This window comes from Colobus angolensis, unplaced genomic scaffold (genome assembly GCF_000951035.1).
Source record: "Colobus angolensis palliatus isolate OR3802 unplaced genomic scaffold, Cang.pa_1.0 Scaffold345, whole genome shotgun sequence".
Taxonomy (NCBI): Eukaryota; Metazoa; Chordata; class Mammalia; order Primates; family Cercopithecidae; genus Colobus; species Colobus angolensis.
Window position 1 is genome coordinate 189,980 of NW_012116766.1, and position 16,216 is coordinate 206,195.

General features: G+C 38.4%; 1 protein-coding gene across 3 annotated transcripts in view; it reads left to right on the forward strand.

Moving 5' to 3' along the window:
- The window catches only part of TNIP3 (TNFAIP3 interacting protein 3), a 103,689-nt gene that overhangs the window by 46,955 nt on the left and 40,518 nt on the right, over positions 1-16,216 (forward strand). For all 3 annotated transcript variants that reach the window (XM_011952694.1, XM_011952693.1, XM_011952695.1), the window contains exon 3: positions 5,345-5,465. In XM_011952694.1, coding sequence (XP_011808084.1) covers positions 5,345-5,465 — 121 coding nt within the window. The remainder of the gene's footprint in view (positions 1-5,344; positions 5,466-16,216) is intronic.

Genomic DNA, 16,216 nt, shown 5'->3' on the forward strand with positions numbered 1-16,216 from the left:
AAAATTCAAGGATAGGCTCAAGCTAGGAATTTTACAGATGACTTTCTTGACATACATCCTATAACAACATGAACTCTTAAACTCTAGTCCTCCCAATTAAAAACGATCTTTCATGATTCTTACTAAAAAAAAAAAAAAAAAAAAAGGAAGGAAAGAAAACATAATAAAAGTGTACTCTTAGACCCAAAAAAGTAGTCACTAGTGCAAATAACTAAAGTTGGGTCAGGGCTTTTAAGCTTTTTAGAGGTCCAGAACTTGCTAGAGACCCTATCTTCAGGAAGAGACAATAAACACATAACACACATATTATTTTGTATTTAATTTGATTGAATCCCATCCATGGACTTTGATCAAAAATATAAGATAGACCTGATCCCTATATCTTATCTCCCAAGCCTCTCCGAATGTCTGACTTTACAAATCAGCGACATTTCAGTTGGAGGGACCTATAGTTGTTTTCTTTAGAACTAGAGCAGAAATGCCTGGCAAAATGGAAAACCTAGGACAAATTCTTTAGAAATAACACAGCCCTCCATGGTCCTGCTGCATTAACAATTGCTGAGATCACTAAGATCCCAGATGTAGAGTAAAAAAGTCACAAGCTTCACCATGAACTCTTACCCTGCTCTTCACGAGTCAAGTGAGCTGGGAGAAGGTGTCTAGCCTCACTGCTTATCCTCATTGATGCTCAAGCTTCCTATCTGAAAAATATGTGTGAGTAAGAGGTAGGACCCAGAGCAGAGATCACTGGAGCCATAACTCTCAATCAGTTGAGCAGATTCTTGGAACAGATCCCAAGGTGGGGACAACTATGTACCCATGGAACTAATGCAAGGATTATATAGGATCTGTTCTATTGGTGTTTAAAAGTTTGGTAGGATGTTTTTTGTTGTTGTTGTTTTACCCTAATGCAAACCTCAGGTCATAGTGTTGTATTATGAGCACAACACTGTTGGATGTGATTATTAAGTGATCTCAAGAAAAAAGGAGGATTTTTCAACTTTAATTCTGCCTCTCAATTGTCAGAATGTTGAGCTTTATAGGAAAAAATGAACTCTGGTAAGTACTTTCTTCTGTGAAATAAATCTAGGTCAAATTGAAATTTATGAAACATAATGAATTTCACTAATGTAAAATATTTTCATGTGCAAATTCCTACATTAATTAAAGAATAACCTAGAAGGTTTCCTAAGAATGTTATAAAGCCCAAGTAGGTGACATAATTCTCATTTATTTGAAGTGTGACTAAACTTCTTGAGGATATTTTGAACCCAATGAACATTTTTTGTGCTTTTCTTTTCTTTATGGTAGTATACTAAATTTATGGCTCCTGCTTGCCAAACTTGTTTGTTAGAATGTTTGGTAACTATTCCAGACCCTCAGAATAATAACAATAGTATCAATCAATGAGCATCTATGGCATGCCTGGCACTGTGCTAAGCATTGTACATATGGCATCACTGAGCCTACTGACAGCCTCACAGTATTACATTGTTTTTCTCTGTTTACAAAACAGTCCAAAAAGGTTCACAGATGCTAAAGGACTTACGCTAGATCCCACTGTTGTGTTCAACTCTAAGTGTGTTGATTTTCTACTGCATCACAATGCTTCTTTCAGAGGGTTCATATGCAAGTTCCGAGGCATATTCATTATAGTAACAGTGACAATGTCAATCATATTGGCAATGAGAAAAGACAGTAAGTGCAAGTCCTTACTGTGCTACAATCCCCGGAGCTCCACCTCTCCTGTGTCCTTTCTGTTCCCAGCTGGATACCTGAGTGCTCAAAACCTATCCTTCCCACAGTGGTCAACACTGACACCCACTCTCTCCATAGGTGTGACCAAAGCTCCCCAACGTGTGGTCACTTCCATATGGTTCTCTTTTTCTTTGCTGCCACTTCTCCTCTTTCTGTAGTGGTGAAAGTCAGTGAAGCTAGTCACCGTGCTGAGTCTCACTGTGCACCAAGCCCAGAAAACCACTATCCTCATGAGAGCCCGTCCCTCTTTGGTTGTGGTCCTGAGGGATGTGTGCTGAGCCGGGCTCACATGAGAGGACGCAGGGTCCCAGTTCTGAGGCTGACCCTTCACCACTCTGTCCAAATGAAGTGGAAACAGTAACTGCTGGCTTCTAACATGCTTGCACTGAAGTTGAAACAATTTGAACAGTGATGACTGCTTGTGATTATTTCTGTGAAAAGTCAGTATCTTGCAATAATGGATATTCAATTATTGTTTAATATCAAAGAACACATATAATACAAGTAAAAAAGAACAAGGCAGCCTTGAGGGCGATACCAGCTGAGCTTGAGTGTGCATTCTGAAGCTGCTGCTAGTGTTTCCTTGCTTACTGATTTGTGTTTCGACTTTATCAGTCCCATGAGTTTGAGTTTATTTACATACATTTTAGATAAACTCTTAATTTATTGGTTAGATTTTAGTTAATAATTAGGTATTTTGAGTTAAATCTCATCCTGGTGTTATACTTACTCAATAACAAATCCTATTGACGTCCTACTGTGTGCTAAGAGACCGAGCAGTGAATAAACACAGACAAAGGCCTTTCTTCTTTCCTGGGACATAGATGGGGCAAGGGAGAAGAAAAGTAAACAAATATGAAATCAAAATAATAAAAAAATTCAAAGAAGAAAATAAAACAGAATTAAGGGACAATAGTAATGGGGTTGAGAAAGCTGGTTCAGATAGGTTAGTCAGCAGAGGCTTTCATGATAAGTGACATTTGAGCTTGCACTGAATGAAGTGGGAGAGCAAGTTTTGCAGAGGAAGAGCAAACGCCAAGGCCTGGAGTGGGAACTGCTTGGCATGTTCCATAAAGTTTGACGATGCAAACGTGTCTGGAGGAAAGACAGCAGGAAGGAAGAGAGTAGAAGGTGAGATTAGAAAACAAGAAAATGAGATAATTTGAGGACTTGTAGATCATGATGAGTTTTATCTTCAAATGATCTTGCCTGAGATTGAAGTGGCTCAGTAACTTTTCAGTCACAGAGGGATGTAGTACCAGAAAGTCTTGTGGTACTCGGCAGGCAAGTCTGGTTCAGAATAGGTCTGAAAGCTGCCTCAGGAGCTTAACATTTAGACTAGTCAAATTCTGTTGCTATGTTGGAATCTAATTAACCTGAAGGATTTAGGGCAGTTACCAAACACATTTTGTGACTTTCCTCCTCACAGGTTTGTGGAAAACCCTGAAAATAGGTCCAAACTCATTGTTATGCATAAGCAACCTTTTGCACCATGAAGGATTTACCGTAGACCCAGTAGCCCATGTTTTACAATGGGATCATACATGGTACATGGTGTACAGACATTTCACAGCCTGAAAGAAACAATATAAATATGAAAGTCAAGGTGCATATGTAGGGATTTTTGATTTTAGATAACAGAAACCAAGCAAAGCTAGCTTTAAACATAATGTGAGAGAATTCATTATAACAACATGGAGTGTTTCCCAGAATCCAAAGGTTGGAAGGTAGTCAGACCTTAGAAGTGGCTGATTCTAAACTAGAAAATTGTCAGGACTCTTTCCATCTTTCAGCTCCACATTTCTCTACCCACATGCTTCATTCTCAGTTCACTCCAGACACGGAGGAGAATCCCACTGGCCAAACTGAGATCAGTTGTTTACTCTTGGTCCAATCAGTTACAACCAAAAGGCGAGTTCAAGTCATACCAATGGAAACATGGCTGTCAGAGCCTACTCCTGTGAGCCACTCTCAGCGAAGGTGGTGGATTGAGCAGACAACCCTAGCAACCTCTGCCATACAGGCATTTGAATAGGCCATTCATCTAGTTATTTATTTTATTTGGAGACAACTTTGAGAAGTACTCCCACAAGAACTCCTCCCTCAATCCAAGGGGTTATTTTCAGGGGGTGAGATATGATGAGGCAGGCAAAAATATATATATATTATATATAATACATATTTTTATATGTAATATATATATTTTATATATTATATATTTATATATGTTATAAATAATATACATATAAAGAAAACATCACACAATTAATGCATTTTTCCTTGTGAGTTGTGTTTTTAATGAGAAAATTTCTCCATTATACCAATATCGTATAAAGCAGTAGTCCCCAACATTTTGGCACCAGGCACTGGTTTCATGGAAGACAGTTTTTTGGTGGACTGGGGCAGGGGTAGGATGGTTTCAAGTACTTTACATTGATTGTGCACTGTATTGGTATTATTATTATATTGTAACATATAATGAAATAATTATATAACTCACCATAATGTAGAATCAGTGGGAGCCCTGAGTTTGTTTTTCTGCAACTAGATGGTCCCATCTGGGGGTGATGGGAAACAGTGACAGATTATCAGGCATTAGATTCTCATAAGGAGCAGGCAGCCTAGATCCCTCACATGTGCAGTTCACAATAAGGTTCACACAACCTAGACCCCTCACACGCGCAGTTCGCAATAGGGTTTGTGCTCCTATGAGAATCTAATGCCACTGCTGGTTTGACAGGAGGTGGAGCTCAGGTGGTAATGTGAGCCATGGGGAGGGGCTGTAAATACAGATGAAGCTTTGCTCACTTGCTTGCCTCTCACCTCCTGCTATGTGGCCCAGTTCCTAACAGACCCCCAGACTGGCAGTGGGGTTGGGGACCCCTGGTATAAAGGAAAAATAAAAATTTGATTTGAGTAGGAAGCTCTGCTTTAAATCTTGGTGTTATCAGCTAATGGTCATGTGACTGTGAGCAACTCCCTCTGAGAAGCAGCTGGACTAGATTCTCCTACGAGGGCTTCCAGATACTCTTCAGCTGTAATATATTATTTCCATTTGGTGGCAAGTAGCTGCTTAGGGATTTGTTTTCAGGTTAATTGAAGACATACAGAAAAAATGGTTGAGACAGACTGTAGAATTCTATAGGTCTGAGTTTGATCTTGGCCCTGCCGATGCTTCAGTTTGATTTCACTTAAGTTAGTTAACTTCCTAAACTCAAGTTTACTTACCTGTCTAATGCAGGGGACAGTGGCTACTTTAATAGGTTGCTGTGCACATTGGATAAGAAAATGCATGAAAGAACCTAGCTCACTGTGAGTGTTCGATTCAATTCTTGCCATTTTTCTCAGACTGAAAATTCCTAAACTTGTCCGTATCTTCCTTTGTAAGAGAAAATTAAACTCTAATGCTCTTTCAAAGTGCTCTCATGGCATGCACTAATGAAAACATAATGAGATTAGAGTTTGGCAGGTTGTAGAGAAGTATCATAATAAATAACACCTCCATGTCATCCATAAGCTCACTTTACACCTGAATAATTTTTAATTACCTTTGTATAACGTAACTTTCCCATGTCTTTCTGGGCAGATGTGAAAGCATGGAGCTGGACAAAAAAATTCAGGATCTGATTGAGAGAAATGCTTCTCCTCATCCAAAAGGGTTCACCCCACAGGCCATGACAACTCACAGAAATCTGTGTTCTCCGAAGGTAAGAAAACACCTTTTTTCTCCTTATCTCGATTACCCTTCAGCAGTTTATTCACCAAGAAGAATTTGCGGGGACAGTCCCCAAGTCATTTACAGTCAGTCGTGTACTTCCTTGTCAGCTGAGAGGATAAAGTAAAGCAGTATAAAACTTCTCTCACACAGCCACTTCCTGTTACTAAAGAAATTCTTCAGTAGAAGAATTTGCTGGCACTTTCCAGTTTAAAGTGTCCAGGCAGCTGTGACTACAAGAAGGTGAGGAGATCATGCTACTAGAGAGAATGTTTAATGCAGGGATAACTCTTTTCTGGGAAGAAGTAACCCATTTTAAGTAAACCTGTTTAAATTGGGTTACCAAAATCAGCACAACTTATGTCAATGATTTTTTGTAGTCGTTTTTGTTTCATTTTGTATTTTTGTAAGAAAAAGCAAGATTTCACTGATTAAAGGAGTTGTTTGACTTTGAACTTCCACTTGTTTCAGGGTATTCGTCTATGGTGCTTTATATAAGCAAATAAAATTCAAGGGTAGGCTCAAGCTAGGAATTTTACAGATGACTTTCTTGACATACATCCTATGACAACATGAACTCTTAAACTCTAGTCCTCCCAATTAAAAACGATCTTTCATGATTCTTACTAAAAAAAAAAAAAAAATCTAATGTGAGTAGTTTGAGAGCATGGCTGGCATTTTAAAAAGTAATTTCTACTTCTTTTTAACAATAACATTAGTTCTTCTTTCTAAAGAAGTTCTTACTCAGTGTAGAAAATGTATGTGGATAAACACAGAAAACTGTAAAAATCATGTGGAGACAGAGATAATGGAGCATGGGCTCCCTTAAACAAATATTTACTTTTATAACTAATTTGCATCCATAAATTTGTTTCTTTTTTCCTTTAAAGGAAATCCCAGAATTGTATAGGCCTCAGGCTTCACTAAACATAGAACTGCCTCTGAAACCACCAGTAGGCTCACCACCTATAGAGACCATCTATTAGCATTTGGGATATCTCTGTGTTTTACAGACACACACACATACGCACACACACACCTGTCTTGTTAACTTACCCTTTTCACTTAATATGCTGTGGATACTCCTGTACCTCTTTTTTTCATTCATGTCATGAATAGTGTTGTATGCTTTCTGCATTTAGTCACTTTTTCCTCTTTAAAAACTTACTTCTTCCTTAACGGGTTGTCTTTATGTTTGGAGTTACCGATGAATGTGTACTAATGGTTAAGAGGTCAAATAAGACCTTTTTCTTCTGTTTTCTTCTGCTCTTCTCATCCTAACTCCAAGCCCTCACATATATACCTCTAACTCTCAACTAGAAATTTATTCCTTCATGAAAATGTGTGCTTTTTCCAGCCACCTTCTTGTCTAACTCCAGAAGGAAATTTCATGGTGATAATATCAATTCCCTCTGGTACCCTCATCCTCATATCCTCTCATTATCATCCTCTAAGACCCATTTGCTCATGACTGACCTCCTTGCAATTCTGTTCATTCATCTTCTTGTCGTCCTTTACATGATAAAAACCTCTTCTACATCCTTATTACCATCCTCTTAGCTACAGGTTATGTCTCCTTTTGGGACCTCACTGAAACTTGTGTCTCTCTCTCTAAGACATTGATTCTCCTATGACCTAATTGAGGAAATTTGCTTGTTCTCCTGCAGTTCACACTTCCAGGCAAAGGGCAGCAGATTCTTAGCTAATGTTTTCTATTTTCTTTGTGAAGTATGAGGTAAAGACATCTACAGAGACTGAGAAGGTAAGAGGTGAGACCCAAGACTTAAGAGAATTGGAGAAGATATGAAATGACTGTTGGAAGGCAGGGAGACAGAAGAGATAAGTAAAACTAAAATGAGTTGCAGAGTAGTAGTTAGGACCGAGTTGAGTTTGAAAACCACCACTGTATGATAAGACCAATCACTTAACAGTGTGGGGGTTCCTGTATCTCCAATCTCTCCATCACCTCTCACCAGCTCAAAATATGTACCATTTTCTTTCACTTCAAACATATATGAGACCTCATCTTCTTTTATGGGTAATGTTTGAACTCACTCTTGTACAACATAGCCAAGCTCATTGATCACAGCATCCAAAACTTTCCCTCTCCTATCACACCATTAATAACCTCTATCTGGATCAATCCAAAGGTCATTTTGCATTTTACTTTTCACTTGTCTTCTTATTTGCATTTGACACTACTTAGTCTTCCAATTTTCTTAAAAAGTCTTACTCCATTGACATCTATAATATTAATCCCTAGACACCCTCACCACCCCTCCCTGCTTTTTTTCTCTGGTCTCTTCTTCTCACTCACCTTCACTGACTTCCCTTACGTCACCTGCTTGTGCTACATTAGTGTTACTCAAGGATCTGTCCTGGGCTCATTAAACTACAAAACATATGACAATGACTCCAGACACATGTACCTACTAAACATGGAGTGCTTTTCTACATGTACTTTCTTTCCACTCAGTCTTTCCTGAAGTGAATTCAATATATTTCCTGCTATATCTGCTTGTCATCCCTCCCCTCCCCCAGCCACCACACACACATTTTCTATGCTGGTGAATGAATCACTAGGCACCCAGTCATCCAAATTTGGGGGAATCCTCAATTCCTTCAGGGCCACCATGCTGCACGACTCAGGTGGCACCATTCACAGAATAGTGCCATCTTTCCTTCACTCTGGACCTTCCCTAAGAGAAGGTCTAATCTGCCTTCATTATATCTTTGGACTTTTTTCCTTTTCTTCGTTTTATCAACATAGATCTTACTGATGTACTTAAAACCTAAAAGTGCTTAAAACTTAAAAGTAGATCTCTTTACATATATCACTGAATCCAAATGCCTTTTCATCATATATACATTCCTCCAAGATACAGCTTCTGCAACATTTAGAACAAAACATTAGAAGAAGGATGTAATACTTGTTGGGGTAAATACGTATTGGGGTAAATACTTTATTTTGTTTGCTACCTACAACAACACTTAAATATGACTGTCTTTATCCACATTTTCCAGATGAGAAAACTAAAGTTCATAGAAATTTTAAAACATTGCCTAAATTCACAAAGTTGTATCAGGACAGAAAGCCAAGTTTGTACATATTTTTCCTGTAGTGTTTTAGTGTCTTCTATATATTCTGCTGCTTCCCAAAGTGCACCCTGTGTTCTAGCTACCAATAAGCCTTTAACAAACCGTGAAGTTTCCTCTGCTGTCATTTCACATGCTGTTTACCCTTTCTGGAAATCCTCGCTTCCTTGCCCATTTGATGAACTGCTTTTTTTTTTTTTTTTAATCCCGATTCAAACCTTTCTCGTTTTGAAACCTTTTCACCCTCTCTAGTCCCACATGGCATTACTCAGCCCCCTCCCTGCTTTGTCCTACATCTTTATCTTCTTTATATGTCATTTATAGACTTCATAATTTTGCTTTTGTGATCACTTGTGTATCTAAGTGTTTTCTCTCATATGAATTATGAGTGACTCATGGATTCCTTGATGATGGGGTATAAGTGTTCCATGAAAGTATAAAGTATCACAACATAGAATTTTCTAGAAAGCACCAGTAGTAAACAACTTGCTTGGTTTCATGAGACATGGTAACACTGAATATACAATTGATTTATCCCTATAATTCCTTTACAAATAGTTCTCAGAGTCTGCAGGGGAGTACAAAATGTACACTCAAGCTCAATCTCTCAGTTCTTGTATGGAAGCTGCCATTTGGTCTTACCCATCCTGGTGTCATGAAGTTATTGACTGCTGAAAGTTTTCAGGTGCTCAAACTCCTTGCTTCTCAAAGTTTGCTGTACTACTCTCAGGAGCACCGTTGGGTACCACTCACTATGCCAAGTGTGCTCAATGTGGAATATGTCTTCGAGAACTCCAAATGCAACCAAACACTATTGCTCTTGTGACCGAGGTGAAGAGACTTCTTCTTTTCTAACATTAGCTTGCACTTCCAGTGTTTGCCGGAGGGTCACAGTCCTTTCAGTTTGTCCTTGTTCGAGTTTTAGCTGCTGTCTATTGAGCACCTGCTCTTGGCCAGCATTTTGCAAAGTATTTCTATTCATTAGCCCATTTCATCTTTACCCCTCTATGGATGGGGAAACTGGAGTTCAATGCGGCTAAACAATTTTCTCATGATTGTACAGCTAAGGGGATTTAGATTCTGGACCTAATCTCAAATCTGTCTAATGAAAACAATTGCCCTGTACTTTCTACTTTTACTTTTCCCTCCCTCACTTCAGAGTTACTTGAAGACTAGACCAGAGCTCCAGCTGGTGTCAGGAACGATACTGTCATCAGGCTAACTCTTCCTCTTTGAGCTTAAAGCACCAAACTTGGATCAAGCTACTGTGACTTGATTCTCTCTCCTGGGTAAATTCTTCCAGAACAGCCCCCAGGAGTCTTCATTCTTTATCCCAATAGACCACTGGCATATCCTCCTCAGTTGTCCTCTGCAGGTATTTCAAATATTTGATTCTTTGAGTAAACATGGCTTAGTTTCCAGGTGGAATCTCTGCTGAACTACTGTTTACACAATAGCACTCTGCAGAAAGAAATCCTACATTCAAAACAAAACAAAGACCTTCACATTTTTGCTGAGATATTGATAGAAAGGGAAATATATAAGAAAATTTCTATTTGATTAAGACAAGGGTGAGCCAATGACAGGAACTGAAGGAGACTTCTCTCGTTTTCACACTGAATGAAGTTAGCCTAAGAACAATAAGGTAGGTTCCCTTTCCAGGAGAAGGAAATTGGTTTCTTTATGACTTTATGGGATGTGAAGGGTGTGACTGAATAAAAGAAATATTATTTAGTGAAAGAATCTGAGATATATGTCAAGTTCCCGTTTTGTTCAGCTACTATTGCCAAGAATATGTAAAGAAGGAGAATTACTATAAGAGAAATGAACAGACTGACTCACTGCTTTGAGGAAACAGAAAACCACTATTGATGAACATAAGGAACTCCATGAGCATGAAAGTATGCTTTTATATTCTGGGACAGTTGAAGAAGTAGAGAGTTAGTAATCAAAGGTCATTTAAAGTCTTGTAGGCAAAGGAAAAATAATTACGTAAGTGAGAATGACATTAAGGTTCCAATATGAATGTTAAATGAAAGCTATATATAACCAAGTTATTGTCCAAGTACTATGAGAAAATTATGAAAATAATATATGAACCTGCAGTCATATATCTTCAAATACAAAAGAAAGGGACAGGATACTCGAATTGTATTTCTTGGGTAAACAAATACAGTTCCAATAATGCTTGAAAACAAGGATGAAACCTGGGAATGAAAGGGAAAAATGCCCAAATTTTAAGCAGATCCTGCCGGGATTGAATTTACCTAAAAGCCCCATCCTGTCTTTGGATTCCATTGCTTCTGATTTTAACTTAGAGGCAGAACTAGAAATGGGCTTTTAATTACTTTTGATACAAGTTCAGGGAGGAACTCCCAGTGGCTGGGGACAAATTCTAGACCTGGACACTCTTCCCAAGGTAAAAAGCCTTGAGAAATTGCTTTGGTTGGTTCCGAGATTAATATATACTCATGACACTTCAAAAGATTGTGAGGGAAAAACTTCTTGCAAACTACCGTAAATTGACACACGTTTTCTGTAACCACGCTGTTGGGGAAAAAAAATCTGGCTTTCCTTTTCTTATTTCCCTTTTTTTGAAAGCTGTTTTCTTTTTTTTTAATCAAAATCTTATTTTCTTATCTGTACAATGGGTTGTGATAATTATACAAAGTGAGTGAAAGTGCACTCTGTAAATATAAAGTGCTAAATCAACACAACACTATCATCATCATCATCATCATCATCATCATCATCACAATGCTAGTAGGATGAGCTTGAGCTTCAAAATTTTCTTTAATGGTTTTCTCATACAATAACTGACTTCCTCTTTGAATCTCATTATCTAATTTCAAAGGTTGTAGCTGTGGAATGTTTTGGTCTATTTTTCTGCTAGAAAAAAAAAATGTTGCATTGTTGTGTGAGGATCTGTTAAGCTTTCATTGGGAAACCTTTGGATACCTGGCTGAAAAGCTCTGCCTGCAAATTCTCAGGCAGTGAGGAACCTGTCAGCTCAGCTGCTGCACCTTATGGCATTCAACACTCATCAACTGGCAACATAGGTGAAGTTATTTAAATGAACCATGTATATTTCTATTATCTGTAAAGCTTGGCTCTTAGTGTTTAGTCTTCTGATTCTGAAAGTTTTATAAACCCTCCAAATTAAACAGATTAGTGGGTAAATAGGCCATGTTGTATTTCCCAAAATATCACCATAGAGTTAATTTGATCCCATGGTTAATTTATGACATATTTCTCCTTCCATTCATTACAAGGATTTTTAAAGGATTCCACTCTACATGAATATCAGGTATACATCCAGATAAGGAGATCTTGCTGCATATGCCCAGCTTGAACTCTATATTCTAATAAAGTACACCACCAGACATTCCAGGAAAACAGAGACATAGGTCTGTGAACTAAAATTGGATCCTAAGACCAAATAATTAAAACTCATAAATATTAAGGAGAGAAAATATTTCCCTAACTTTTGAAAGCCGCACACCCGTTTGGCAGAAATTTCTATACAGGACAGAAGAAGTGGTGCAATGGGGATATAAACTGAGGCTCCATTCTTGTTGATAAATAAGACACACTTTTGAGTAGGATGCTTTCTATTTACTCAGAAGTCATCTGTTCTATCACTGGGAGAATTTGTCCCATGTTCCTCAAAAGAAAGAGTTACAGAAAACTGGGAGATGCAGATTATCTTTTGGAAGATGTAAGCAGTAGTTAGAAGAAGATTCTCTCTGCCTCAGTGAACACAACAGTCCGGGCAGTTCCAGTTTGGGTTAATGGGGTGGGCGGGGGAGCAGACGACAACACTGGGGGGCTTGGTGGTGGAAGTAATCAAGACTTGAAGTGAAAAGTGGCATCTGTGTGGAAATTATAAATGTTAATTAGAAGAATATAAGTCTTCCTAGAACCCTACAAAGAGAAGAAAAAGCACTTGAGGTCTCAGGGTTTCTACTGAATGGACATTTAAAGCCAAAGGTATTATTCTTACTTTTGGAATTATCACTCCACCTTTGTCTTCTTCCAGACTTGCATGACTTCAGTAAGTAAATCTAAAGAAGTTTTGGATAGGTATTCCTTTTAATGTAAGAAGAAGAACAGCATAAGCCTGTGGGTTAGGAAATGTATAAACTCATGACAATGTTAAGGAAGCAAAATATTGGGCTTGAGAGATACCATAAATAACGTGTTCATAAGAGTTGTTTAGCAAATGTGTTCATGATGTTCTTGATCTGTTTAGCTTTGTGACAGGATGTGGATGTCTCCTAGAGACATCTCAACCCGAGCTGGGTTTTGGAATCTAATGCATCAATAAGTCTTCTTTCTCAAGTAAGCCTTCTTATTTCTAGTTTGATTGAAAATATTTTTTAACGGGTATGGGAACAGTACTAGCAAAATGGACACTGTAAGCTCTTGCTGAAGAATGTTCATGTCATTCTCATGTCCTCCTTCTAGATGAAATGTAACAAAAACGCTTTTTACTTTATTTTGTACTTGTGGTGAGAGTGAGGCATAACTCACAAAGTATGTAAACATGTTTTCTTATGGGACTCTAGAATAAGTAGCAAAAAAATAAGATCAATTATTCCTTTTTTTTTTCCAGTGAAGAAGATAGCTATTCTGATTTCTTTTTAAAATAAATGTTTGTCATTAAAACTGAGTTAGAAAATGTTTGCAATTTTTTAGGCTAGCATAATTGGGAGATTTTTTTTTGAGTCAGGCCTATTTTCAGACAAAACACTTCTGTTATGTGTTCTTTGTATCACCCATGTTTTGAGTACTCACCATTAGCCTTTCCATATACCTGTATCATCTTTATATGCACATGTTCTTTCTTAATTTTTAAAAATTTTGCTTATTATTATTATTATTTTAGAGACAGAGTCTTGCTCTGTCACCCAGGCTGGAGTGTAGTGGTGCGATCATGGCCCACTACAGCATCAACCTTTTGGGCTCATGCGATTCCTCCATCTCAGCCTCCCAAAGTGTTGGGATTATAGGTTTCAGTCACCATGCCTAGTCTCTGAATTTTTATAATTATAACTTTTGGTATTTAAAAATAGTGTCTAAATCTATAGATACAGTGTTGAAATATATTGCCTCAGGAAAAAGGTAGTTCTCTTTCACCTGAAGTATCCAAGCTAATCTGGACAACCCCTTGGCAGGAATGATGCAGAAAAGATTCCATCATCAATGGAGTGGTACCCTCTAATGTTCAGATTTTATATTCAGAAAACAGAAAATACAACTGGGATGTGCCTTTTGCTCATCTTCATATTCTAGTACTAGGCACAATACTTGGTCCACAGACAATAATCAATAAGTATTTAATATAAGAATGCATACATTGGCTGGGTGCAATGGCTCACACCTGTAATCCCAGCACTTTGGGAGGCAGAGGTGGGTGGATCACTTGTGGTCAGGAGTTTGAGACAAGCTTGGCCACAGTGGTGAAACTCTCTCTCTACTAAAAATACAAAAAAATTAGCTGGGTGTGGTGGCGCACACCTGTAATCCCAGCTGCTCGGAAAGCTGAGGCAGGAGAATTGCTTAAACTCGGGAGGCAGAGGTTTCAGTGAGCCGAGATCTCACCATTGCACTCCAGCCTGGGCAACAAGCCAGACTCCATCTCAAAGAAAAAAGTGCATACATGAATGAAGGTGAACTCAACACATGAGCAAAGTACAAGAGAAAAACAGAATGATCTGCATTGCTATAAAATGATCAGCAGCTAATTTCCTTCCAGAGAAAAGAATTTTTTTTAAAAAAACTCAAACACAGATTACAGTTTTAAAAGGCTGAATTTCTCTTTTCTAACCACTACAATTTTTAAAGACTGAATTTCTCTTTTCTAACCACTACAATTTTTAGAGACTGAATTTCTCTTTTCTGACCACTAATTTATATTTTGGAAATGGAAATTAATCTCTAGGCAAGCAGTAGTGGGAATTTGTTAAGATTTTGTTTGGATACAACATCAAAGGTCAAGCTACCTCATATCTATCCTTCAAAAAATGCTTAATTCCCGTAAAACTTCCCTGAATCATATTCCTAATGGCTTGGGCCCCCGCATTGCTTTTCCATCATTGGTAAATGATGTCTCCTGCTATAATTTTTAGGTGTGTTATTTATGTCTACCAACATAGATCAAAGGTTCTTTGGGGGAAGTAAACCAGGAAGACTAAATGAACTCTGATATGGGTTCAGCCACCCATTTGTTACATCATAATTGTGAGCAAGTCATTTGCCATCTCTAAATTCAACTTTGTCCTCATTAACATTAAAGATGCCTCTTCTTACAGGGCTGTTATGAAGTTCAGATTGAAGCAAATAAAGTAGTTTAAACCACATAACTCCTTAGTACAAAATAGTAATTTTATTTGTTTTCTAAACTAAATTTAGTTCTATTCTAGGAACTGTAGCTTGTCCTTTGGAAAATAATTTATCTAGTTGACTGCAGAAAATTTCAGTCACTTCAGTGTTTTCTCAGGCAATTTATATTTTCTGTCCAGTGGTATGCAAGAATTCTACCCTATCCCTTCATGTAATGGTACCTAGGGGTTTGTGGAACAGATTTTGTGAAATAATCTGGGTGAAATAGGGTTGCCAGATGTGGCATATAGAAATATAGGATGTTCACCTAAATTTAAATTTCAGATAAATGGCAGAATATTGTATGGGACAAACATGCAAAAAACTGTTGTCTATCTGAAATTCAAATTTGACTGGATATCATGTATTTTTCTGGCAACTTTGGGGTGGAGATATCAGGGCTACAGTGATCCCCCATCTGACATTGCCATTGGCACTGATGTAGTCTATCCCTTACAGATTTTTTTCACTGGCCTATATCCTCACTGGCAATCACTAAAGCTTCCAGGTCACTCAGCACATCTCTTATCCTTAGGGTCATGTGGTAAACACTACATCCTCCTCAGTTTGATTCTGAGGCCCCCTCAAACCCTCAGTTAGCCACTCTTTCATCCTTCTCAGGAGCATAGGAAATTTCTGGCTCTGCTTCCACACCACTCTAGGGTTGAGTTGTCTCAGGACCTCTCTACTTAGACAAGTTGTAAGGCCATGTCACAGCCGTGTACCATGGTGGTGTGGAGAAATTCTCTTCAAGGCTTGTACCTTCCCTGGACTTAACCCAGTGAGTAAGGCTGGAGCAGACTCTGCTCTTTGATGTTCAATGTAAGCAATTTGGAAGATGATAGATGAGTACCTAGAAGCAGGGGAATAGGGGCCAGGTGTGGTGTGGCTCCTGCCTGTAATCCCAGCACTTTGGAATGCTCAGGCAGGTGGATCATTTGAGGTCAGGAGTTCAAGACCAGCCTGACCAACATGGTGAAACCCTATGTCTACCAAAAATACAAAAAAATTAGCCGGGCATGGTGGTTCATGCCTGTAGTCTCAACTACTTGGGAGGCTGAGGCAGGAGAATCGCTTGAACCTGGGAGGCAGAGGTTGCATTAAGCCAAGATCACATCACTGCACTCCAGCCTAGGTGACAGTGCGAGACTCCATCTGAAAAGAAGAAGAAGAAGAAGGAGGAGGAGGAGGAGGAGGAGGAGGAGGAGGAGAGGAAGAAGAAGAAGAAGGAGAAGAAGAAGAAGAAGGAGAGGAAGAAGAAGA